Source organism: Rhipicephalus sanguineus, chromosome 2 (assembly GCF_013339695.2).
Source record: "Rhipicephalus sanguineus isolate Rsan-2018 chromosome 2, BIME_Rsan_1.4, whole genome shotgun sequence".
NCBI lineage: Eukaryota > Metazoa > Arthropoda > Arachnida > Ixodida > Ixodidae > Rhipicephalus > Rhipicephalus sanguineus.
Genome location: NC_051177.1, coordinates 94,805,033 through 94,829,536, shown reverse-complemented (window position 1 = coordinate 94,829,536; position 24,504 = coordinate 94,805,033). Strand labels below are relative to the sequence as shown.

The 24,504-nt window shown below is 46.5% G+C and overlaps 1 protein-coding gene across 5 annotated transcripts in view; it reads left to right on the top strand.

The window, feature by feature from the left end:
• LOC119383419 (histone-lysine N-methyltransferase SETDB1) overlaps window positions 1-24,504 on the top strand; it is a 99,288-nt gene that overhangs the window by 51,370 nt on the left and 23,414 nt on the right. For 4 of the 5 annotated variants that reach the window (XM_037651536.2, XM_049412506.1, XM_049412505.1 and 1 more), the window contains exons 2-4: window positions 20,456-20,778; window positions 22,378-22,450; window positions 23,768-23,829. In XM_037651536.2, coding sequence (XP_037507464.1) covers window positions 20,456-20,778; window positions 22,378-22,450; window positions 23,768-23,829 — 458 coding nt within the window. Of the gene's footprint in view, window positions 1-7,174; window positions 7,394-20,455; window positions 20,779-22,377; window positions 22,451-23,767; window positions 23,830-24,504 lie in introns of those variants that run through there. The other variant, XM_037651537.2, reaches the window with a different exon arrangement.

Sequence of the window (24,504 nt, the reverse complement as noted above, 5' to 3'; positions counted from 1 at the left end):
ATAGTGGCTGGGGGTTTGGTTATGTATGTCACAGGGGATGGCGAGCGAGCACTGGGAGCAAGCGCGCGATATGGACAGGCCTGACGATATAGCGTGGTCATTCGTTTCACCTGACCCTCAGTGCCTGGGCAAAGATGGCTGCCCCACACCGGCGATGGAAATTATGGTCTACAGCGTGTTTCTATGTATAAGGCGGATCGAGTTATCAATCAATCAATCAACCAATCAATCAATCAATGTTTTATTGTACACTTAAAAAATGTGTACGCAACTATCTGGACCAGTAGCCTTTTCGGATGCACTACTACGCCGTCAAGCATCAAAATGTACCGAATATCCTCATTTCTGAAAAAAATATGCGCCATGAAATGCATAATTCCTCTCATAAGGAATATCCCTTCCTATGAAAGGAGTGATATTCGGAGAAAACAGGCGGTGGCCTGTCGCCTCGTGCAAGCAAACACGCATCCGAGAGGGTAGCGCGTATTTGTCACATATTGTTATGTCTGGCCTTGAATTCATCGTGGCGGGCGCCATTCCGCGTGGACGTGTCAGTCAAAGTGGACATGGAATTCATCATGTCGGACGCCATTGTGCACGGAGCTGTCAGTCAAGAAGTTTTACAAGGGATCGTTGCTTGGACGGGTGCCCTGAATCCCGCATGTTCCTGGGAAGGGGTTTTTACCCCTGTGACACCTCTGATTGAGCGAGCGAGGCAGCCACCTCGTGGGATGGCACCGCTGGAGAGGTTCACATCGAACCACGGCATTTCTTCACCCGAACGCAGACAAACGTTTGCAAATGCTCGAGACGGAGACGGAGTTTCGGGACAAAATCGCCCAAAGTGTGGGACTCGTACGTTGACATTGGGTGGTGCAGTTGTGGCCGTACTGGGCATCGTTCTCGGCCATGCTCCTCACCAGCTGTATTGTGTGGCCCCTTCACGCATTTTGGTGGGCGGAGCACTGAGACGGCAAGGCACCAGATTGGTGGGAGCTGCTGTCATCGCTTCCAGAGTCTTAGCAGACGCGGGGCTGTATAACCCGAAGACTCTTGTGCAAAATAATCTCATAATATGATCTCTTCTCTCTCTCTTGTAACTATGTAAATAAATCTAATAAGAACGCATCTTCCTCTCTGGAAAATATGGGCCACGGGTACGACGGCCGGGGCCAGCTACCGATGACGAGACCCGCCGGACCCGACACTAACATTATCCTATGGGCATGCTCCAAAGCGGCTTCTTTTGAGGTCTACAAAATTCAAGACCGCGAGCAATGGTAGACCCTGTGCTGCTTAGCCTAGACCAGCAAGATCAGTTCTGAGCCTTCTAGCTCGCCTCCCCGCCACGGTGGTCTAGTGGTTATGGCGCTCGACTGCTGACCCGAAGGTCGCGGGATCGAATCCCGGCCGCGGCGGCTGCATTTTCGATGGAGGCGAAAATGTCTGAGGCCCGTGTACTTAGATTTAGGTGCACGTTAAAGAACCCCAGGTGGTCAAAATTTCCGGAGCCCTCCACTACGGCGTCTCTCATAATCATATGGTGGTTTTGGGACGTTAAACCCCAGATATTATTATTATTACTTCTAGCTCGCCTAGGCAGCTACTTCGACCTTGAACATCTCGGCTGTCTTCTAAGAGGGAAGCTGCATCTTCTCCTCCCTCTTTGGCGCCACAATAAGTTCTTTCTCTCTCTCTCTCTGCGTGCTTCTTGTTTCGAGAGTCCGCCTAATCGGTCTCACTAGTAAAAGTGCAGTTCACTGTTGCACTACGTTAATGACTGGACCACTTTATATACGGTGCACCGAACCTGCAGACAGTGTCATGTCAAATCTGTGTCATGTCGATCCCGGAGACAGGCCGCGAAAACTGGAACGGCCAAGGGACGTCTAGACTCGCGCGAGTCTCAATTTATCGACGTGCGCATATATAGGGCGGCTCTCAAATTCTCGTCGATACGCATATGCCTCACCAAGCTGACGCGCGTCGTCATCACGTGCTGTAAAGATTCATGCAAGTTTCTTGCTATACGTGAATGAAACTCAGCTAATCAGTTTGCGTGCGTCTATTTGTCGCGAGTTTTCAGAGACTCAGCGCCGCGCATGTACGTACTGCATCGGCACTACACCTCCGCCGCGTAGTGCCAGCACTCGCTGAGCGCGCGGTGGCCTCTGCGCGATTAGCCCCCTGACGAAATAGATAAGAGGACGTAGGCTTTTCGAGTTCTTATCGTTCGGCGCTACTTAGGAGCCTCTGGCTTAGCTTGCGTCGCCTTTACGTTTTTTCACAGGTTGCGGTAGCGTTTCGGCGCTGCCGCGACTGTCTGGGACATGCCTAAGCAAGCGTCTCCTATGAGCAGTCGAGAGAGCGGGAGAGCGCGAGCTTTCTAAGCAGGTCCGTAGCCGCCCCCCCCCCCCCCACTCCCCCACACCCCCAGAAATTTTTATGGGGGGGGGCGGGTGTTTTACCTGAAATAAATAATGAAAATAAGTGTTTTTTCTCAAATAGTCATGGTTTTCAGCAAGTGCCCCCCCCCCTCCCCCGAAAAAAAAAATTCCTGGCTACGGGCCTGTTTCTAAGAGCACGAAGGGAGCGCCCTCTGGTTTAGGAGAGTTCTTTATCAGAGGTAAGAGGAACGAAAAAAAAGGGAGAAAGAAAAGTGCACAGACTCTTTTCCGAATGCGAAGCTTCGCGCAGCTGGAGCCAATGTTAAACACGAGGCCGTTCAAGGATAATAAGATTGTCGCCGATGAGCCGCTAGTGCTTCGACGCCTCCAGCCACATTGCTTCACTCCACTCGCCGGAAGCGGGTGTACTCGCCGCGGACGCACGCGCTTCTGTTTCACCGCTTGCGTGCATCGGCGACGCACGCGTATGTGCCGCTATTTGAGTGCGCCATCTTGCTTGTGGGCCCCCTGTTTGCGCGTACACCGTACCACCTCGAAAGTATGAAACGGACAAAGGACGTAAACTTGGGAACGCTCGGCAGAGACGACTCAGGTACGCCATGCCACGACCGGGCTAGACCGCACGCGCGCAGCCGCGCGTGCGGTCTAGCCCGGCCGTGGCCATGCGAACCGAAGCGGCGAGGCAGCAGGCGATTGCGAAGCGACGGGCCGCGAGCTTTTCGTGCGGCCGCGACGCGTGAAAGAAGAGAGGCATCGCGCCAGACTGCCGTGCGAGCGGGAAAAAAGAGGCGGCGCGCGGTCGAAGAACGGCGACCCGCAAAGCACGATGGCCGTCGAGGCCAAACTGCGCCGATTGGAGGACCGCCACTTGCGGGGCGCAGGCGTCGTTGACTCGTTTACTTTCACGAATGATTCTCGTTGTCATCGGTAGTTATCGACGAACGTTTCTGAAATATTTTAGGGCGAAAGGCGTAGATATGCTTCATCAAACACGAAAAATGGCTGTCGGCGGCGTCGGCGCCAACACGAATGATGGAAAAAAAAATATGCGATGACGTCACCATGACACCATAGATTGTCAGAATGTGTGACGTCATCATGACGTCACGTGTTGACGTCATCGCATGACATCGTCTCTTGGTCATAGGTGGGCCGATCCCGGAGGCACCTTAGGTGCAGAAAGCTTGCAGTACCTTCGATCCGGAGGCAATGCAAAATCAAGCTAGGGGCAGAAAGCTTTCGGAGGCGGGGCGATCAATGCAGTCGATAGAGAAGAAAACGAGAAAGAAGATGGGTTTCGCCTTCGAGTCACCTTAGGCGAATGCTTAAGGGATCCTGTGAGTCTTTGTCTCCTCTGTCTGTCTGAATGAATGAATTAAAAAAAAAAAGCTATTGTGGCTGAAGTGTCTGCCGTTGCCATGATAGTACGCATGAAGTTGCCCAACTTGGGAAACCATGCTTGTACCTCGAAAGCATGTGTCATGAAAACGAATCCACGAACTAACGCGCGGTCAATTTGAGGGAAACCTTCGTGTTCCGTATTGCGAAAAAACTGTTGCGCTATCTATACTACTCGAGGCTTATGTGTACAGTCCCGGCTGAACCACGTCTACGCTTGGCGATTCCGTTCTCAGCGGAACTACGCAGTAAAGCGACAGTCCTTGCACCCCGGACGTTTTCAGTGCAACAAGTGTACACGACAAAGAGCACAATTTCTTTAATAATAAAGCAAACATAACTATGCCTAATTCCTTTAGTTTCTGATTTGGGTTACCTGCTAAACCGCCCTCTCACCAATGAAGTTCCGATCAGTATCGCATTATCCCCAGGAACAGCTGCCAGTCGGCGTCCCACTTTGCCAGTTATGACGCAATTATGACAATGTCAAATCAGAGTAGGCTGATTCCGGAGCCAGTATACGCGCGCGTCACATGCTCGGCTGCTCCGCGTCTGGCCGTTTTTTCCTGACAAGGTGCATTCGCGATGACTGCACATGTTTTGTAGGATATGATTACTTCTGAAAGCCAAGGAAAAGCGACATCCCAGAATGCTGAGCACTATCTCCAAGTGGCTTTTTCTGCCATGGCTTCTTGATGATATCAATGCTAGTCGCTATCTATTCTTAAATCTCTGAACACTACACCGAAGAAGTGTGCTGGCGGGCGTTTGCCACGAGTCCCGCGCAGCAACGCATTTTAGATCGATCCAACGGGAGTGTATCCGTTGCGCCCCCTGGTGATGGTATTGTGCGCTGAGGTAACGAAGGCGGAGTTCGAGCCTTTCTTTTCAGTATTGTGTGGTGTTACTATTTGAATCATAATGCCATGTTCTCGGTCTGCATACCAAAGTAAGAGACACTGAAGTTTTGCAAGTGCTTACACTATAGCTAAGAGTCGACTGCAAGCCGAAACTGTGATCAACCACGTTGTTTTAGAGAACGGGTTTCGCGTTGCAAGTCTTGCCGATTGAACTTCACACATGTAAGAACATATGTGAAGAACATATCCGAGTCTTGGGATAATTCAGGGACTAATGTAATTGTCCTGCGTTAAACATTTTGCTTTTGCTTTGCTGTGTGTGCTGGCCTTCCAGTTAGAGATTAAAAGTAATGTACTGTATATATTAGTCTTTTAATAATAATAATATTCGGGGTTTAACGTCCCAAAACCAGGATATGATTATGAGGGACGCCGTAGTGGAGTACTGCGGAAATTTCGACCACCTGGGGTTTTTTAGGTGCACGTTAAAGAACCCCAGGTGGTCGAAATTTCCGCAGTTCTCCACTACGGCGTCCCTCATAATCATATCCTGGTTTTGGGACGTTAAACCCCTAAAATTATATATTAGTCTTTTAGCAAGTTGTACCGGTACCGGTACCGTATTCTCCTTTCTCGCGCGTTGTGAATTTGCCGCTCCTAATTCCAGTGAAAGCACTCCAACACCCCAAATGCCTTTTTCTTTTAAATACTATGGGGCTGTCACGTCTCATTGTTTCCTCTGAGCCTACGCATTGTTAACAAGGAACCTGTCGTTCGGGGGACGCACTGTCACTGGAACTGGGAGCGGCTAAGTGCATCGAGCGAGAAAGGAGGAGCGGTGCGATAATACCGTATCGTATTTGCGTATCATATTTACGTAACTTGCTAAAAGACTATTATAGCGAAGCTGCTAATGTAACAGAACCTTTTGACTGGACGGGGACTAAACGTGGGATCGGGATTGCGGAAATACGCAGAGCGTCGCGCGCGTTGTGACAGTTGTAAAGAACCGAATTAATAGTTGGATGTACGTAACGCAATTAAATTCTTCAATTACAAGTAAAGGGCGCTAAGTCGTTTCAAAGTAGCGACACTTCCGATCATAACGGAGCAGTGTATCTTGTGCAGGAAACACTCGCGAGTATACCGAAGTCGCGCTAACTTACTGCTTCTCACACAAATTGCGGTCAGATAAAACGACATCCGTGCAGGACGAATAGGAACGCAGCTTTGCAAGGCATCGCAGATTCGCAGTGCAACAGATTAACAGCGCAGATAAACAAGGAAAGAGCGACAGTAATGTTAATATGTCACATGAGTTGCCAGCTAGCTCAAACCAGCAACGGATGTAATTACACTGCACAGCACTATGTATCTATAGGGAAACTCAAGTATGTGTACCTAAGTTTGGGTACGAGTCAACCGAGCACTATTACGAGGCCAAGTAAAAACGAACTGAAGTGAAAAGACTTTATTTGATTATCCGGCAGTCGACTATCCTAGCCCCGCGAGGGGAGGGTCATCGCGATGCGGCCACACAAAAGTGGTGTACTCGAATCCCGCCTGAGGCGCTACAAGCGTATGGGCACTCTAATGGGCACAGGAAAAATTGTTTTAGGAAATCTCGTAGGTTGGAGCTACTGATGCATTGGTGGAGAGATCACGTTTACAGCGCGCGTGTGTCGAGAACGGGGCGGCACAAGGCGCGACGCTCCACATAGGCGTGATGCCTTGTGGCGGGAAACTGTGACGTAGCCAGGAGTGCCGAGGCCACCGTGGCCGAGGCTAAAGAAACGCTGCGAGTCGGACCGCCGGGGGAGAAGCGACGTAAACGCTACGTGCACGGTTCGGCTGACGATGCGGACGCTACAAGACTCGAGGAAAAAAGAAGTTGTGGACGCTTTTCGCATGCGTACAGCTCGAGCTGCCCCGAGCGTAAATAGCAAAATTCTGCTAATTCGCATGGAGCTCGTGCAAGTGACTCTTTCGCAAGAGCCGCCAAGCGAGCCGTTCAGTTTAGTGAAGTGTGGAGGAAATTACACGGAGCTAAAATTGGCAGTATCTCATCAACGTCGCTTATCCTTGATAAATTGCTGCAAAGTGCTGTGGGTCCGCTGAACCCTTTCCTGTTTTGTTTACCTAAGTTGAGTATCTGGTAAAGTGGCGACATGGCAGACTTGCAGGTCATCGCTGAAGGTTACTGTAGTTTGGTGACTACAGTCAAGGGTTAAAATCCTTACACAACTTTTGTTTGGTGTTTAAGATGGGCAGAGCAATAGTTCTGAAACTAAGGGCAGTGATTACCGACTGGTTCTGCCAACAGTAACGAGCCACGTATGCGCGCACAAATGTTGCCAGCTGCTGAGGCCGGATCGCGCGGGCTGCATGCGCGACAGAAAATAGTTCGTCCGGACGCGTTCACGCGAAGGGGGAGGGAAGCGACGACGGCGCATTCAACCCGTCGCGCTGTTGGGGCATGGCGGTAGCCATTGTGAGCACATGTCCCGAAGCGCGCAGCGGTGTTCTGGAATGACACTGCCGTTCGTTGGAGTTTTTTCGACGAGTATCCGGTACTTCTGCTGTCGAGAAACACGACCCCTTGCTACCTGGAAACAGCAAACGGCGACCCTCGCACGCAGCGAGCGAGGCTAGCGAGGCGAGACCAGCGCGACTGCCGGTGACGACAGACGGCCGCAGAGTCGACGCTCGTGACGCCATCTTTGGACGGTGAGGAGAACTGCGCGGGCGCAAACCGGCTTCCTCCGCCTGTTTCGGGTTTTCCTCCGGCGCCCTCTCCCCCTCTGTCCCGTGGGCGGAAGTTGATAACTTGCTTACGTTTCGTTGTTTGTTATCGGCCTTATTGATTATGATCCGCCGTTTCGACATTGGTACTGCCACATATACATGCTTTAGCGACCGTGAATCCAGTCACTGCTCACTTTGCCTTTTGGTTTTGCGAGCTAAGTGTTTGGTTCGAGATAACTTGAGTGTATGCGACGTAAGCAAAATAGGCGGGAAAAAAAATGTAGTAAGTGATATGCCTGCCAATGCAGTTTTACCTTGAAAATACTGACTTGGTGAACAATGGTGTGCTTTAATTAATGTCCGAATCCTCGGAGTGGCCCGTGTTGGGAAATAGTGGACGCTGACAAATATTTTGTTTTTAAATCTTCCCCGTTTCTTATTTACATTGGAATATTGAACACTGGAGTAGGAGGGGGGAAAGAGTGCGCGCCCGTCCGAGATTTTCCGACGTTTGTTCGCTGAGCCATTACAGCCGACGTTATAACTCAACATGGCTCTAGCCATGTTGAGCTTTAACATCGTCACGTGCTCTCTTTACATCTAAACATGACTTCCTCTGCAAATTGGACGTTGGCATAGCTCCTTTTTCGATAACATCACGCTGTTCGTGTTTCGGACACAGTTTAGGCAGATTGCGTTATCTCTTCCAGAGATGGAACGCGCACCACGAAGCTCTCAGTTTGTCACACTGCGTTATCTCTCGCGGTGTGACGGACTACCCGTGACTACCACAGTAGTGTAAAAGCTTGACTTGACCGTACGAGAGGCGCCATATTGTTACGGAAAAAAAGTTATTCGCGTTTTTTTTTTTAATATTGTATACTGTAGGCGGCTGTTATGGCTGGTGCGAAGAAATCACTCTCGTTCAAATTTTGTGAGCTTGTAAGAAGACATGTACCGGAAGAAGAGAGAGAGGAGGAATATAGGAAAGGTAGGGAGGTTAACTAGACTACGTCCGGTTTGCTACCCTACACATGCGGAGGGGATTGAGGAGGTAAAAGCGAGAGAGAAAACCATCAGCTTCCACCTCGCTTTCTCGGGTCATTGCATGTGGCGAGAGGCGACTCTGCTGGGGGTCACAGTGCCGTGCGTTTCTGTTAATGGGAGCACCAGGGTGTATATCACACGCGGTCTTATTCCTCCGGGAAGTGCACACTCGCACAGAAGTGCTGCAGATGACTAATGGTTGGTCGCGCTGACGCAGTTCCGCACGCGTGTTCTGCGCATGACTTCAGTCGGCACTTGCAGCAATAGCCCCTGCATAGTGAGAGGCACGCGTTTACGTTCTTTAGCAGCAAACCGTCCTGTCTTGTCTGCGCTGTGCAAAGTTCTCGTTCTGTAGTCGTTTTCAACCCAAGGAAAAGTGTAAGCCCCGCCCACAGCCATCGCTATTACAACCAAAGAGAATTTGCTTGAATGTTATATCCAACCAGATCCTCTCAATTTCGTGTCGTCTATAATTTTTTGCGGATTTAACATGACTGACATCACCATACAGGCAGACATCCCTCTCGCCGGTTTTGCGTTGAACACTTTCAGCGTTCAGTTTTGTTACATTCCGACACTAGTACTCAGTCAAACGTAATGTTTTATGTGTGGAAACGACGAACCTTTTTCTCTACAAAACGTGTCGCATTTATATTAGCAAAGAAAATACCAACGCTTTGAGCGGACTCCAGCTGGCGCGACCCTTTTGCAAGGTGAAGCGCAGGTGCACCGCGGTTTTGCGGATAAAACGCTTAGGACTACTATACTGGCATCTTTGACTGGATATTAAATTCATTTGGGGACACGACAACGTGATGTGTATGCTGAGGCGTGTTAGAGAGACGTAAAGCATTACGTGCGTTATTCCGACGCTGGATGTCGATATTGGTTTTGCTTACTAAGCTCTGATTGGACTCATGCATGTGCCTTTTATAGCGGTAGTTGCGCTACCTATACACTCCAACAGCCGCTGTACGTAGTTTACGAAACCTAGGCAGACCCAACGCACATGTTGGGAGCTGCATGATGCGAAGCTTTCGCAAATTACTGTGTGCAACTACATATGTGCAGTCTTGTATTTCCATATGCTATATGCAACATTTATAATGTCACGCAGTGCTTTCTTTTTTCTTTTCTCATTTTTCTTTCTTACGTTATAGCATGGTTTACGGCCGCGTTTTTATTCGCTGTTGCATGGATGCTTTCAAGTTAGAGAGATGGAAATTTCAAGATCATATTTACTTCTCTCGTGAGCTTTGGCGAGTGGTGAAAACACGTTATAGTTTCCTGGCTCAGCTCTAGCGGTCAGGCCGGCGTGTAGCAAGGGTTAGGAAGTGCGCTTCCCCTTGAGAACTCAATGAATCGATCAAGTCACACGACCGGTGCGAAAAGAAGCCGTAGATATCCTAGGACTTTTTAAACGAGCAAGGGAACCCTGTGACCGTGCTAGTCCCGTACGAAGGCGACTACATGATACTTGCGCACGCATTTAAAGCCAAGCTCTTTTTTTTTAAAAAAATCAAACGCGAAAATTGACCGTCGGCGTCCCGCGGCGTCGGGGACAACACGAGTGCTGCAGAAAAATAATCATCGCGTGAAGACGTCACCACATGACGTCATCATGCCGTCATAGCGGCAAAATTTTCGAGGTCATGTGATGTAACGTTACATGATAACATCATCACATCACATCGTAGCTTGGTCAAAGGCCGCGGAGGCAGTGCAAAACCGTGTGAGGTGCCTCCGATCCTGGAGGCACTGCAAAACCACGTTTGGGGAAGCAAGCTTTCGGAGGTTGTCTGGGCTGGACCAAAGCATCGACTGAGAAGAAAAGGAAGATGGGTTTCGCCTTGCAGTCGTCCTACGTGAATGCATAAGGGACCCTGTGAGTTTTTTTTTTTTTTTCGCGAATCCTGGCAGACTTATACGACTGTGCTACTCGGAGACGCCGTTTTACTGTAATAGCTCACGCACAGGACATCTCAAGTCCATTTATATGTGTCGCCATGGGAGCTACCCTTGCACGTGTGCTGGCAGATGCGTAGCCGGATATTTCTTTGGGGGGTGGGGGGGAGGGTTGCCCAATCACCATTTATGCGTGTTCGTGCGTGCGTTTGTATGTGTGTACATTCACGCAAAATTGACCCCCCCCCCCAAAAAAATATAAAAACAAAAAAAAAACGACAGCAAATCATTGTAAAGATGAGAAAACGATAGATGAGACGGATTCGCTAGCGCTTGCCGTTCTGGCAACATTGCGCCTGCACCGGATATGCGCCCAAGAAGACTTCCTGTTTTCGCGATCGCATGCTTCGCTGGCTGCCGCTGCTTCAATTTCGATGTTTTCTGCGGACAGAATAATTCCGATGAAGCGCTTGAGCCTCGGGCACTGCTGTGTTGTGCCAGGATGCAGTTTGCGATCCGGGACTAATTTGCTCTCGCAAGTGAAAACGTTCGGATTCCCGAAGGATGATCGCAGAAAGAGCGCCTGGATTGCGGCCATCAGGCGGGACAACTGGATTCCCACGAAGAGCGCGCAGGTTTGTTCTGCCCACTTCATACAAGGCAAGTAAGGCTTAATGCATACTCTAGCTGCTCAGAGGCGATGCGTTTGTGATGTTCGTGACGATTGAATCTTAATATGTGACGTCTGAGTGTACCACGTTGTTTATTAAGTAAATTAGTCTGAAGTCTCTAATAAATAGAAACACGTTTCTAACAGATGTTTAGCGGACGACAGATAACAGCGCTCACGCCTGAATCGGTTAGCAAAACGTGTAAGCCGGCCGACGGCGAAAATCCGTCGGCAAGTTTAATGATGCGCACTCTCCGGGGTGGCGCTTGGTACACCAATGAGGCCGCTTCAGCATATAAAAGCATGTCTCGCCGAGTGTTGAGGTCGTTGCCGAGTGTTGAGGTTGTCGTGCCTGGGTATTTGGATCCATCCCACCATGGCAACAAGTTGTTGCGACCGGTATTTAGATCCGCCCCTCCTCGGCAACCAGGTTGTTGCTACGATAGGGCAGCGTCATACCCGGACTCCGTTTGGTAGCGTAGTCGAGTCTCCGGGTTGAGGAACTGATGCTAGCAAGATGGGAAAACAATAACAAGTTTACTGGCACTTTTCGTACACTCAATTACATCGTGACAAGGTCAGAGTTCAGCGACGAGCGAATTGGATGAGCCTGTTACCGAGGGCTCAGAGCCCCATTTCTCACTCAGCACCGTCGTTTTAACCCCTCAGGCTGGCTCCTCCTTCTTGATGACCACCAATCACACACACGACCCCACCCACCATGGCACAGTCCATTTCACTATCGCTGAGGGGTCGTTGCACTCTTGAAACAGCAAGGGCCAGGTGTTCGACGGCACACTTGTGGGGGAAGCAAGGCGACAGGTTCCTTAGGCTTGTTCCTAGGACTCTTCCCCGAAGGGCAGAAAAGGGTCTGCGGCGACTCCTGTCAAAACATACAGGTCAGGTCGTTTCGGCAGCATACCAAGCCAAGCCCAGGTGGCCCACTGTCTTCGGCTTTGCCGTCCCCGACTTTGAGGTCGAGATTCGGCCCATTGTCGGTCGCTTGCTGCCCCGGGAACTCCGTTTCCAGGAAGGATGCAGGTGTTCTAGCAGTGTGCGAACGCCTCGCCCGCCGATTCTCATGACCAGCGCGTCGCCACCGACTGCCAGTCATAACAAAGTCCTGTCCATTCTAGCCACCCTATCGTTGCTTCGCCGCAAATGGTGAGCGATCGGGATTGAAATACAACGACCCCATACAAAGGCGTGCGGAGGGTCCTCCATTATGGGAGGTGAATGTTCATAGCACCTCCCCCCCTCCTTCCCGTTGGTCGAGTCCAAAAGACAACGTGCTTCACAATACATAAAAAAAAGAAATGAAAATGAAGCATGACGTGCTTCTTTTGGTCCCTGGCTTTCTTTTGGGAGAGTAAAGATTGCAAGTTATCAGGGGCCTTCGGCCGCCATAATCATCAAAACTTGCGTAACAGTGTCGTGATAGGTCAGACTGAATAACAGTATGGGGCAGACACTGCTCCCCCCTTTTTGTTGAGTGGGGGGTGGGGGGGGTGTGCCCTGTGCACACGCCTATGACCCCACATGCAGGAGGACCGGTTCACCGAAAAGCAGGGGGAAATTCCCTGTAAATTGCTGAGGAACTTCGTGATAATGGCGATGGGCACTTGATCCCTGGGGAAGAGAAAAAGGCCAAGGACATTTGCTACAAAGCTTTTGTTGGACAGAACATGTAGGTGGATTAGCTTGAAGGTTTCATACAGGAATAGTGTATTCATGGGTAAACCACAGTAGTTAGAGGGAAAGGCAGGGTAGGTGAAGCTACTTACCGAGAATTGGCATTTTGTAAAAGTCTGCAAGTACCCCTTCATGCAAGAATATTTTCCAAAGGAACACTGGTTCACAGAGTGCTTTTGTCCCTCTAAAGGGCGAGACAGACGGTACGATTTTTCATGCGATTCGACGTCCGACACGGCGGAGGGGAAACCGGAATGGTGACCTTTCATAGCATCGTACAGCCACCATTCCCTCTTCCCCACCGCCGCGTCGGCCGTCGAATCGCATGAAAAATCAGACCGTCTGTCCCCCGCTTAAGGGTGTTCACCCGTCCACATTCCAGTGAAGGTGCGTGAACACGAACCACAGGCCCGTAGCCAGGGGGGGGGGGTCACCAGGGACCCGATCCCCCTCCCCGAAATTTTGGTGAAGTACGTGTTTTTACCAAAAATAAATAATAAAAATAGGTGTTTTTCTCAAATAGTCAAGGTTTTCAGCAAGTGCCCCCCCCCCCCCCCCCCCCCCCGAAAAAAATTCCTGGCTTCGGGCCTGGAACACGACAAAGGCTTTTCAAAGATTACTGCAGCAGTGTCATGTTTTATAGTAAGCTTCATAGTGTACAGAACAAAGGAAGAAAGGAAGGAAAGGTAGATAGTAAGGTTGAATGAAAAAAGATAGTTTCTTCAGCTAGTCTGTGGTACCCATGTGTCTGTGCTCAGACATGCACAGTAACCATTTTACAAAAATAGTTACAGTGCATGTGTGAGCAGGTATGTTTTTCACGCTAAGAACCTTTACTACAGACTAGCAGACAAAGTACTTTTTCCATTCACCACTAATCCTGTTCTTTCCTTTGTTTAGTTTCTCTCTGTACAGGAGGGAACTTACAGTGAAGCATGACATTCCAACAGTGTGTTTTGAAAAGCATTTGTGCTGCTCCCACATTCACTGGAATGTGGAGAGGTAAACAGGCTTTGAGGGAGAAAAGCAGTCTGGGAGCAAGAGGTTTGCTGGGGAAAACATTCTTGGAGGAAAGCCAACTTGGAGGTGTTTGCAAAGGGTACCTTTTAGGGGCCCCTCACCATTTTGCTAAGTGTCAGTTGAGAGAAGTTCACAAAATAGATGTCATTGTTGTGGTCAGAATTGTTGTAAGTTGTTGGAAGTTCTTGCAAAGTTCATTTTAGCATGTTGGCAGAGAAGGGGAGGGGGACTCATGGTGGCATTGGACGGGGAGGGGCAAGTGCCTCCCTGCTCTGCCCATAACGCTGCCCCTGGTTTGCATGACTCAGATGGCCTAAGTGCGTTAGGCAATTGTCAGGTTTCATATTATGCCCGTCACATGGAACCTATTGAACCGCGATCAGTACTGACACAGGCACACAAATCATCATTTTATCTTTATCTTCTGTGCCCTGGTTGCACTTTTGAGCACAGTCTGTGCCCTGACTGCACTTTTGAGCACAGTCACCAGCCCGTTTTAGGCAGCACAGAATACACGTAATTAATCGGACGTTCCGTTGATGCAACGTGTCATTCTGTGTCCAATTCTTTTCCTTCATATGTGAAACATGTGTCCATTGTTAAGACGTTTTTATGCCATCTTGAAAGTAAAATTAGCCACCAGATGAATCTGCGATTCTAACGAAACTCTGCATGCTCTGTTAGACCTGACTTGCTCCATTTTTGTTGTCTTTTATTTAGTTTTGTTATTGTTGAACAGGTTTGTCATAGGTATCACAGGGAACGTCCACGCAGCTAGAAAGGTTCGCTGGCCACTGCTGTTTCCTGTTGTTCACTGGGCTCTCCTCCTTTCACCAGAAACACAAATGCACATACCCTGACACTGGTAGGCCCCCTGTTTTCAGTCAGGCCGCAGGCCAGCCTCGAATGTTCCAATGCCATGGGTGCACGGGCCGTATGCTGGACAATTTTGTTGACCGATTACAGGCATTGCCTGAAACAATTTTGTTTCTGCCCCGCCCCTCCACGCCAAGTTTCTCGATTTAAGACTTAAAATCCCTAGGTTGGCAGGTATGCATAGGAACTGTGCAATCTTGCTTAGCTTCCACCAAAATTCAGCATTTATGCTGTCCTTGCAGTTGCATCGGTGCTGACATGCAATCACACAGTTCATTTCTCAGTTCGTACTGTGGCTTTCTTTATAGGCTTTTCACAGGATGACTGTACCAGGGTGTAACTAGAGGGGGGGGGGGGGGGGTTGAGGTGGTTCTGACACCCCCCAAAATTTCTTCATGCTTGTAACTTTTTGGGTGGCACTAAAATACTTTCACGCCTTTACAGCGACCACCAGTTGCCAGAATTAGCCATTCTGCACACAAACACACTCCGAAAAAAATTCCTGGGTACGGCCCTGCGGTACTTCCCTTACATTCTCCAATTCTATTTTATATTAATGTTTCTCCACTTTAGCACATATGAAGCGTTATGTTATGACTTTATCTGTTGTCACCGTTGCAATACACTGTCTTGCACCCTTATAACCCTGCGCTGCTTTCATGATGGAAATATATAAAGGAAATAACTAATATCCTTATTCAGATCCAGCTACACCAAAAATAGTGCATCTGTAAACAATTTCTGAACATGTCTGCTGTGCTGTAACAAATTTTTTTTGTCTTCCTCAGGCGAGCCATCGTCTGACCCCACTCATCCTGACTATGTTCCCACGGTGTTTCCGTACAGACCGCAACGGAATTTGAAACAAAAGCATTCAAGGTATCAGCATGTTGAAACATGTATCAAAACAAATGGCTGGTCCTCATCAAAATGACCCGAGGACTCCTCAGTTGCCTGTGAATGAGTTGACAGTATGGAGCTTTGCAGTTTTGAGACTCGGACAGAGCTGGCAATGGGAGACGTTTCAAGCTGCAATGTTTTTACCTACATGCACCACACAATTAAGCTGCTTTCGAACTTGAATTTGAATTTTTTTCTTATTTCACCACATAAGTACATTCATGTAGATAAGTGACAAGGGTGGCAGGATAAAAGCTGCATAACGGCAGCTTGACCGGTTCCACCTCCCCACAAACAACCTCTGTTGTAGTAATGCCTCCTTGGTGCCATCCCATTTATGTCAACTGAGTCAAAACATTATTCTACATTTGTTTAAAAAATGATGGGAGTGGTTGGACATTATTCAAAAAGCTGACTCTGAAAGGGGACTTTCAGAAAAAGAAGATAAAGGAGATGTTTTTCTTATTGAATGAGCCTTTCACTGTGGAGAAGTGTTTGGAGCTAAAAGCACGACTCTACTAATGCCATCACTGACAAAGAAACATGCCCAGCTGCCTGGAGACGAGCTCACAATATCAAGAAGCTATCAAGTGTTGAGAGGGCAGTACAGAGGTGACCATGAAGACATTGGTGTACATTAGTAACTGTTGTACATAAGTGGTCAGCATCTGTGAACAAGACTGCTATTTACTATAGTTCCATTGGTGCCCTTGTGTTACTTTAGCATTGTGTATTCGTACCCTACTTAGTTCTTGAAATGTGTTTGTGGCGTATGTTTTTGTCATTGTGGAAAGTTGTGTGACTTGTGGGATTTGACATCCAGAACAGACACAGGCTGTAAGAAATGGTTTTGCAGATTGATCTTTTAATGTGCACCTAAATTTTAGTATACAGGCATTTGTGCATTTACTCCGAATTGATATGCTCTCATCATGGCTGGGAGAGCCCATAGCTGAGGTGCACGTGGCTGGGGTGCACATGGCCAGGAGGCACATGCCTGGGAGAGCGTACTGAAGCAGTAAATCATGATTGCATAGTTTGTTATGCCAACACATTTGGATGAATAAAAATGTGTCTAATTCTGTGTATCTGTGGGTCCACTTTGTTTTATGGTTTGTTTTCCTGGTTTGTTTCCTGCATGGTTTGTTTTCCTGCAGAAGATAAATGTAATTAATGCAGTTGTTGAGCAAAAGACCAACATTTCATGTTTACGTGCATCAAACTACTGTGAAAAAATGATTTAGGCGAGGTTAGACGCTTCATGATTAAATAATGTGTAATATTCATATGGCTAAGCTTTATGAATAGTGGTAGCAGAACAAAATGCTTTTCGTGGTATGAAGCACCTTGCATTTATGCGGTTAAAATTCATTCCAAAAACAACATGTTTCAAATTTTATGCATGTGGGAGTGGCTAAACTTGAATGATTGCTCAATGATGGAATCCTTTACAATCCTTGAAAAAAACATGCTGGTTATGAATAAGATCTTGTATTTGTGCTATCCTGCACTTCTCTTACACTATATACAAATCATTTGAAGTCAGTCGTTCCTTTTCTTTTAAAGGAGTACTGACACGATTTTGAAGTGCAGCAAAACGGACGTTTTTGGTTTCCTTGGCATGTAGTGTTAACGCTCTCCCCACACCGCATCCGGGAAACACGTATAAATATTTAAGTTTGATTTTAAAGTTTTCATCTCCCAGCATCTGCAAGGCAGCTTCACCGCATGGAGAGCCCTATGACGTTTCAAGTCAGCTCACTTGGTTTGCAAAATCTGGGCTCTGCATGCAGCCTAAATCACAGAAATCGCTGTCGGAGGCACTGGACGACAGTTCACTCATCATGAACCACGTTCGACTGGCAGCAAAGGACAGCAGGTGCATATTTCATGGGTTGCAGTCTGCCCGTGACGTCACGGGCAGACTTGATACGTCACTATGAAGCCGCCCTCTCGAAACCGAAACCGAAACTGCTGGTTGAAAGAAGCGGTATTAAAACTATATGCAATGCATCCCCAGGCACCACGACACTCTTTTTAGGGTTCTTGACACCCGTGCTTTCATTTAGAGCAACAACCCGAAAAATTTTAAAATTCATGTCAGTACTCCTTTAGGTCTGAAGTTTCTAGCTGATGAAGGGAGATCTTCAAAACTTTGAATATGTCGGTTCCAGTAGTGTAGTCAGCACACATGCTGTTGGAAAGTGTCAGTGCAAAGAAAGGGAAAGTAAAGAGGAGCTAATTTCTGTGGGTAATTTCCTTTATAGAATAACGTCCTTAACAGGTGAACTTGAAGCCATCCCTTAAAGGCAGACTTAAGAGAAAGTAAGGTGATTTTTTTAGCAGGTTGAACAGATGTTCTAACATTTTTCGTACATGTCCTTGAAACCTCGGTTGCTTGAAATCTTTTATTTATTTAACTAGTGTACATTCATGAACAAAGACATAGCCTTCATTTGTACAATTATGACGGTATGTGGAACTGCTTCATGGTCTCTCTCACCGAACCCGCCACTCTCATTCTGTGAACCGGCCCATAGGCCTTGCTGGAAAACGCCTCTTGCCTATTTCATTTAGCCTTGTCTCATTGGCGTGATACATATTTGCATACGAATACACGTCATTTCAGTTTCACTGTCTAGCGAGATCATAGCTACAATACGCTCTTGCTCAACTTCGAATAGTGAGTGTCATATGTTTGTGTAATGTGAACTTTGTTTCTATCCGCTTGATTGCATGCACATCTGCGTCTGACTTTGTTTCCTTGTAGTGCACTGCCAGTTATTGGGTTTTAAATATGCGTTTATGCACACACAAAACAAATATATAATTATAATTTACAGAAGAGGGTCCCAACGGGACCCCTGGTTAAAAACTGGAACAGAATTTCGTAATTGTTGACAACATTGGAGTGGATCATGTAATAATTGATAAAATGCAAGAAAAGCAATTGCTATTTAAAAAGGTATCAAAAAGCAATGATCAGATGTGATTTATGTAACTGAAAGAAAAAGATGGGTTTGTTAAAAACGATACACCTTTTAAAGGCAGAAGAAGAAACAAGCACAAAGAAAGAAAAAAAAAAGTGTGCACTATGCATCTTGTGAGAAAATGATAAAAATAAAAAAAGTGAGTACAGACATATAGTAAAATCATAGGTTAGCAGGAAATCTTCTAGCGAAGCTTTCAAGCGCTGAATTGTAGGCAGTATTTCAAGTGAAGCACAAAAGCGATTCCGAGAGTAATCGCAGTGAATGTATACGTTCTTTTACCATAGTGGGAATAAATGTTGAGAAAAGAAATTGGCAGTGGTTGTACGCACTAAAACCAAGTTTGTCGAGCAACAACTCTGTCTTGCTTGGTTTGGCAAAGGACGAGACCATTGCTTTTCAGAGGTTCAGCTTCTTTGCATGTCGTGATTTAAGCGAGGATGATGAGAAGCCTCCACGCTTCGACTACTCGCCACGACAAGGGAGCCAAGTACCATAAAATACCGAGCAAGCACCCCTTCTTCTTTTCAGGAGACTTGAACTGTGCTCCAGTGACCGAGCAAGTGCCCCCCCTCCCCTTCACGTCCTGCCATATTTTTTCAACCTGTTCTCCGCTGCAGAATCCTGCAGAAGCGGTTCCTATAGGAACCCAAGTTCTGAGTGTCTTTGGATATGTGCACGATTTCTTAGTATATTTACAGTGTGGTGCCTCGGGGCTGCATTCTTAGTTGTTACATATTGTCGGAACATTTGCAGAACGTCTTTCTGCCTTGTCATAACACATGAAATTTCACACAAGGATTCTCTTTGGTTCAGTAAAAACAATAAATGCATGCATATTCAATAAAGCGTTTCATTAGAAGCACAGATGTGCATTCTTTTAGAGGCTCTTCCGCTGCCATCTTGAATTTTGGTTCGCGACCGAGCGAGGGCCTCCCCCCTCCCCCCTCCATATCTTTTCGGATTATCTTTCACTGTAAAGGGGGCGCTTGCTCGGGATTTTACGGTAGACAACACGCAGATGCTGCTTGGCACTGTCAGCGATCTTGGCGCGAACGAGTACCAAACTTGGATGCAGCTAGCGCCCCTGGCGGTGGCGGCACGAAACACTCATGTTGAGTTGCTGTTCATTTTCGTGAACACGCCGCACTATGCTCGCGGACAACTTTTCTTGGCAATGAAGGGAAAGCTACAGGGGTGGAACTTCTGCACACGTACTCGTACACAAAGTAGTCTGGTATGGTGCACATTTCACGCCACTGTGGACAGTGGTGGGTGCTCGCAATTGGCATTGCTTATCGGTTCGGCATTCGAGGTACATGTAAAAGGTGTGACTTTCTCACACGTGCAAGAACACAAAGTGACAACGTATGAAGTAAAATAAATACAAATATCTTAACGATGGGAGCTGCCTCCTGTCTCAAAGAGCTACAGGTAGAAAATCAAGGAATATTTTTTATATCTCGCGCAGAAAGTGCGGACACAATTGCGGGACTATATTCATCAGCGGTAGGATAGGCGCAGTTTGGCTTGCCAAGAAAAGTTGTCCATCAATATAGTGTTTCGCTGAAGCTCTTTCATTGGCGTTGACCTTTGGTGATCTTGAAGGTCAGATTGAAGCGAGGCATTTTCTGGGTTTGTACCAGGGGGAGCAGAGCTACCGCTCTAAAAATTATACTTTTAGGCAAGCCTAGTGTGATTGGTGTTCCTAAGTGAGCTACTTTAGATGTATTCATAGGTCAGTTGATAGCTAAGCAACCTATAAAAACACTGACATCAGACGTGCAGGTGCTTGCTTTATGCAAGCATGCTGGCTGATTCGTTAATGCTTTGAAGAACTCCAAAATAGCGTTGTATAGTTGGCTGCCTGTAATGCTATCGATTCTCTCGCTGCATGGGATGAGCAGTTCTTTGTTCTCATGGTGGCTTTTTTTTCCAATGCAGGAAGAGCCTTGATAACATGGTTGAGGAGCAGGAATGCCCTGGCAGCTGTGGCGACACCATGACACTTTCCACGCCGAGGATTGTTGAGAAGGAGGTGGCTAATGGCTGCCACGTTGAGGACATTAATGGTGATGGACCTCCTGCAGCTAAGCGCTTGCGCCTGGATGACAGTGAACAGTACTTTGTGTGTGACTGTGACATCTTGGCCACCATTGACGGTGTTGTGAGCAACCTCCCGGTTGAGAAGATGTTCAAGGATGATGTCTGGAAGGAGGAGGTCCGAAAGTTCTCCGCTCGCCTGTGCAACATTGATAAGCTCGAGCGTGAGTGTGCCTTTTCTGTCTGCTTCACCACATTTTTGTTTCTCTCTTTGAAAGCAATATTCGATTGAGTAAGAATTCGAAAAGTTTGTTTTAAAGAGGGAGAAATCAGACTTGCAGACTCTCTGGTTTTCGTTTTTTTTTTGTTGTAAACTTTATAAATTTGGGCTTGTTTTATGATCTTATTTGTTTTGCGAAAGTAAACTCTCTAGACAAAAACAGGCTTTGCATGTTGGTCCCAGCACTTTCTGTCTGAAATTTCCCAGTAACGAAAGAATGCAAGAGCGACTGCAGTGATCAAGCTCTAGAAGCAGTCGCTGAAAAAAATTCAAACAGAACAAACTTGGGTTGTATATGTGTGTGCGGGTTTCTTATGTATGGAAACAAACCCGGGTTGTTTATGTATAAAACGTAACTACGCAGACAACTGTCGATTAAGACCAGAAGTGTGAATAATAAGATACTTTTTCAACATTTTTTAATGTAGAGACATACATATTTTATACATTTTATACATATTGAACACAGTGAACAATAGAAGTATAACTGAGGATGTTTTCATGATCGTGAAATTATCTACTGGCCGCATCCTTCCCTTTGTCTACGTAGTCGGTCCCTTCGGCTACGTAGTTTGCTGAGAGCAGAGCAAGCAATTTCTAGCTGTGTTTGAAACGAGATTGTAAATTCCCTACGGCATGCAGTGCCTTAATGTTTGGCTCACATGTTCACGGGAGCCTTGACTAGTGAACAGCAGCGTTTTATGGCTGTGCTTAAGGGACTCACAAATGGCTTGAACGTGCTATTAGATTCCATTGTAAATAGAAAGTTTGTCAATTATAGTGACACAGTCAAGCGTTCTTCTTGTGATTTGAATAGGATTTCTAATTTGAAATTGCGCTTGAAAGTCACAAATACCGGTACGTCTCGCTGCTTGGTGGGTAACCCCTGTTATTTTACGAATGAGTCAATCAGATTGCTGTATGTAGTCTGCTGTTCTTTAGGTGTACCATAATTCACACTTGAAATTAAAGTCTCTATATTATCAGGCATCTGCGCTTTATTTCATGTTTATTCCAAAGCAAAAAAGAGTTGTTGACGCTCAGAAGCGGTGCTGGCATTGCAGCTACTAGAAAAACTGGAAAACCGTGTAGAGCTGTGGTGCATGCGCAGTACGCTGTGACGCATGAGCACAAACCGTTACAACACAGGCTTGCTTGACAGGGCTTCACTTGTTTGCTAATGTATAAATGCTGTCGTACTCACCTACCACTGCTTGCAGCATCTGTTGTGTGTACGACTCTCTCAGCACTGCAGATCAAAAAATTCTTTTAAAAAATAGTTCACAACGTTTTTCTCATTATGATTCCATGATTAGACTCTGAGTGGGAGGCCTTTCACCACACTAAAGAAAAACAGGTGCCATAAAAATCGGTTGTCACTCCCTTTGGAGTGACAACCAAGTGATAGCGATCAAATTGTCCTTGGCTACATTTTGTGCAGTGGTATTTTCTTGCTGTTGTAGTTTTTCTTACGTTCTTGTATAAACATGTGTACTGTTATTATTGGTAGTGCATATACATGGAAATACCTCTTCCCATCTAGGTGAATTCATTCATATCGACATTGCATTCGACAAAATGGAGCGTGATCTGCAGAAGTTGAAAGAAAAAAAGAGGTACGTTGCCTAAGTATGTCCATCCTATTCTGTCACAGTAATATCAATAGATGTGGGCACATTAAATGGGATACTAACGTGGACGTTCTGTTTTAGCGGCCAGTGATCGGGTATTCCGGTACTGCACCCACATTGCTTGAGTATATCGGAAATAATCGCCCATGACCAAGAGCCCAAAACACAGGGTGTACAAAATGAGCTGTGATGCTTGATGAGCTGCCTTATCTGCTAAACTTAGCTGGCGATCTTCCCAGGGTATCACCTTTGCCTACAGCAAAATGAATTGTATATATACGAAGCACAGCTTTATATCAGAAATGATATGCAAGTTGGCTGCTCCCCACTGCGGAATTTCATTGGAAGTAGCATTGTATTGTGTTTGTGTTGTCCGTTTCTCTTCCTTTGTGTCCGTGTGTGGATCTTACTTTCTGCTTATGACGACAGCTCAGCTTATGACCAATTAACTCAACTTTCTGATGCCTGAACCAACAATGTTAAACAGGAAAAACAACTAGAAGCTGAAAATTTTATTAAATGCGTATCTCTTTACTAGGTATTATTCTTGCCTTTTCAAAAACTTTTTTTTATTAATGTATTGTTCAGTTGTGAGAGTCGTAATGTTGGCCGAGAGGCAGTTTTGATGCCACTCCATTCTGCTGGGCTTGCCATAACGGTGTCTTACTGTACATCATGCTAGATGGCAGCCTTGCATGCTAAGTCACACAACTGTTTGAACTGCGTTAATTGCACAATGACCAACATTTCTGTCTTGCAAATGAATATGTCCAAAGGTTCTTCTCAATTTGCTGAAATTTGCTGACCTTAAGCTGCCAGAACAAAAATGTGCAGTTTGAAGAACAGTGCTAAGCAGAGGAATCGGTTACGGGGGGTGGAGGGGGGGGGGGGGTGCCTCTCTCCTCAGGCCGCATACATTAGCTTCCCTATTTAGCAGCAGCATTGGACATGTACTATAGTCTAGGAATGAACTTTTCGCAAACACTTAAACTTTGACCATAACTGTGATCAAATGACTACAATAATCGTTCATTGTTGCATACGCCTGTCCATTATCATGGCTCTCTGCTGCATTACTCGGAGATGTTGTTAAATTATGTCGAGATCAAGTTAAATTATGTAGTCGGATGTACAGTTTTGATCACATATAGGGACAGCGCTATTGCACTAAATTTCAAGCTCTGAAAAGTTACACACGATTCTCCATTCAAGTACCCAAGTTTTATGAAAAATTCAAGATTTTGGTGTTCCAATCGTTTTCTCACTTGAAACAGAATTTTTCTGTTCTCTTCTTTTTTGCAGTCGCGAAGAAACAGCCTTGTTGTCACCTCCAGAACTTCACTTTTTTGACGTATTTGTCAATGGTAAGCGCTCTTGCCGCAGGGAACGTATATTTATGTTCTGCAAGTGCATTCTACAGCATGTAAAGAAGGCTGTGAATGGCAATTAAGTTTTCAATCACGTTTTATACATTTGGGCACAGAGGTGGATCTTAAGTGAACTTTTTAACAACAGCTACACCACTTCTGTCTATTGTGTTGGACCATCTCTTGCACGGATATGTGCATGGTTACTGTAATAGAAAATTGTGTTCTCCCGTAATTCAATTAGATATTGATGCAGTGTTTGCCACATTGCATCATATCAAGCTGTCTGACTTCAGTGCTGCTTTATAACATTGTTAATTATATAGGAGAAATGTACTGCATGAGAGCTTAAATTTGGCTTAGTTGATCAGTGTCCAACATGACGGGCAATATTGACTATGGCACGAGGGAGACACAAACTGCATGCATTCACCATTTGTCTTCCCTCTGTTAGTGCGAGTGTGCCATTAGTAATGCTGGCTAACGTACCTGTTAGCCCTGTTAACATTGTAAGGTTCCTCGGTATGACTTTCTCTTTGTGGCTGTACATGGAGTGTCCTAGGGCAAGCAACCACAGTCCAACATTCAGTGCATGTCAGACTGATTTCAGTTTAAAATCAAATTGCTTGCTGTAGTGCTGTCTCAGAAAATTTCTTTTTCTTATCTTGTGGT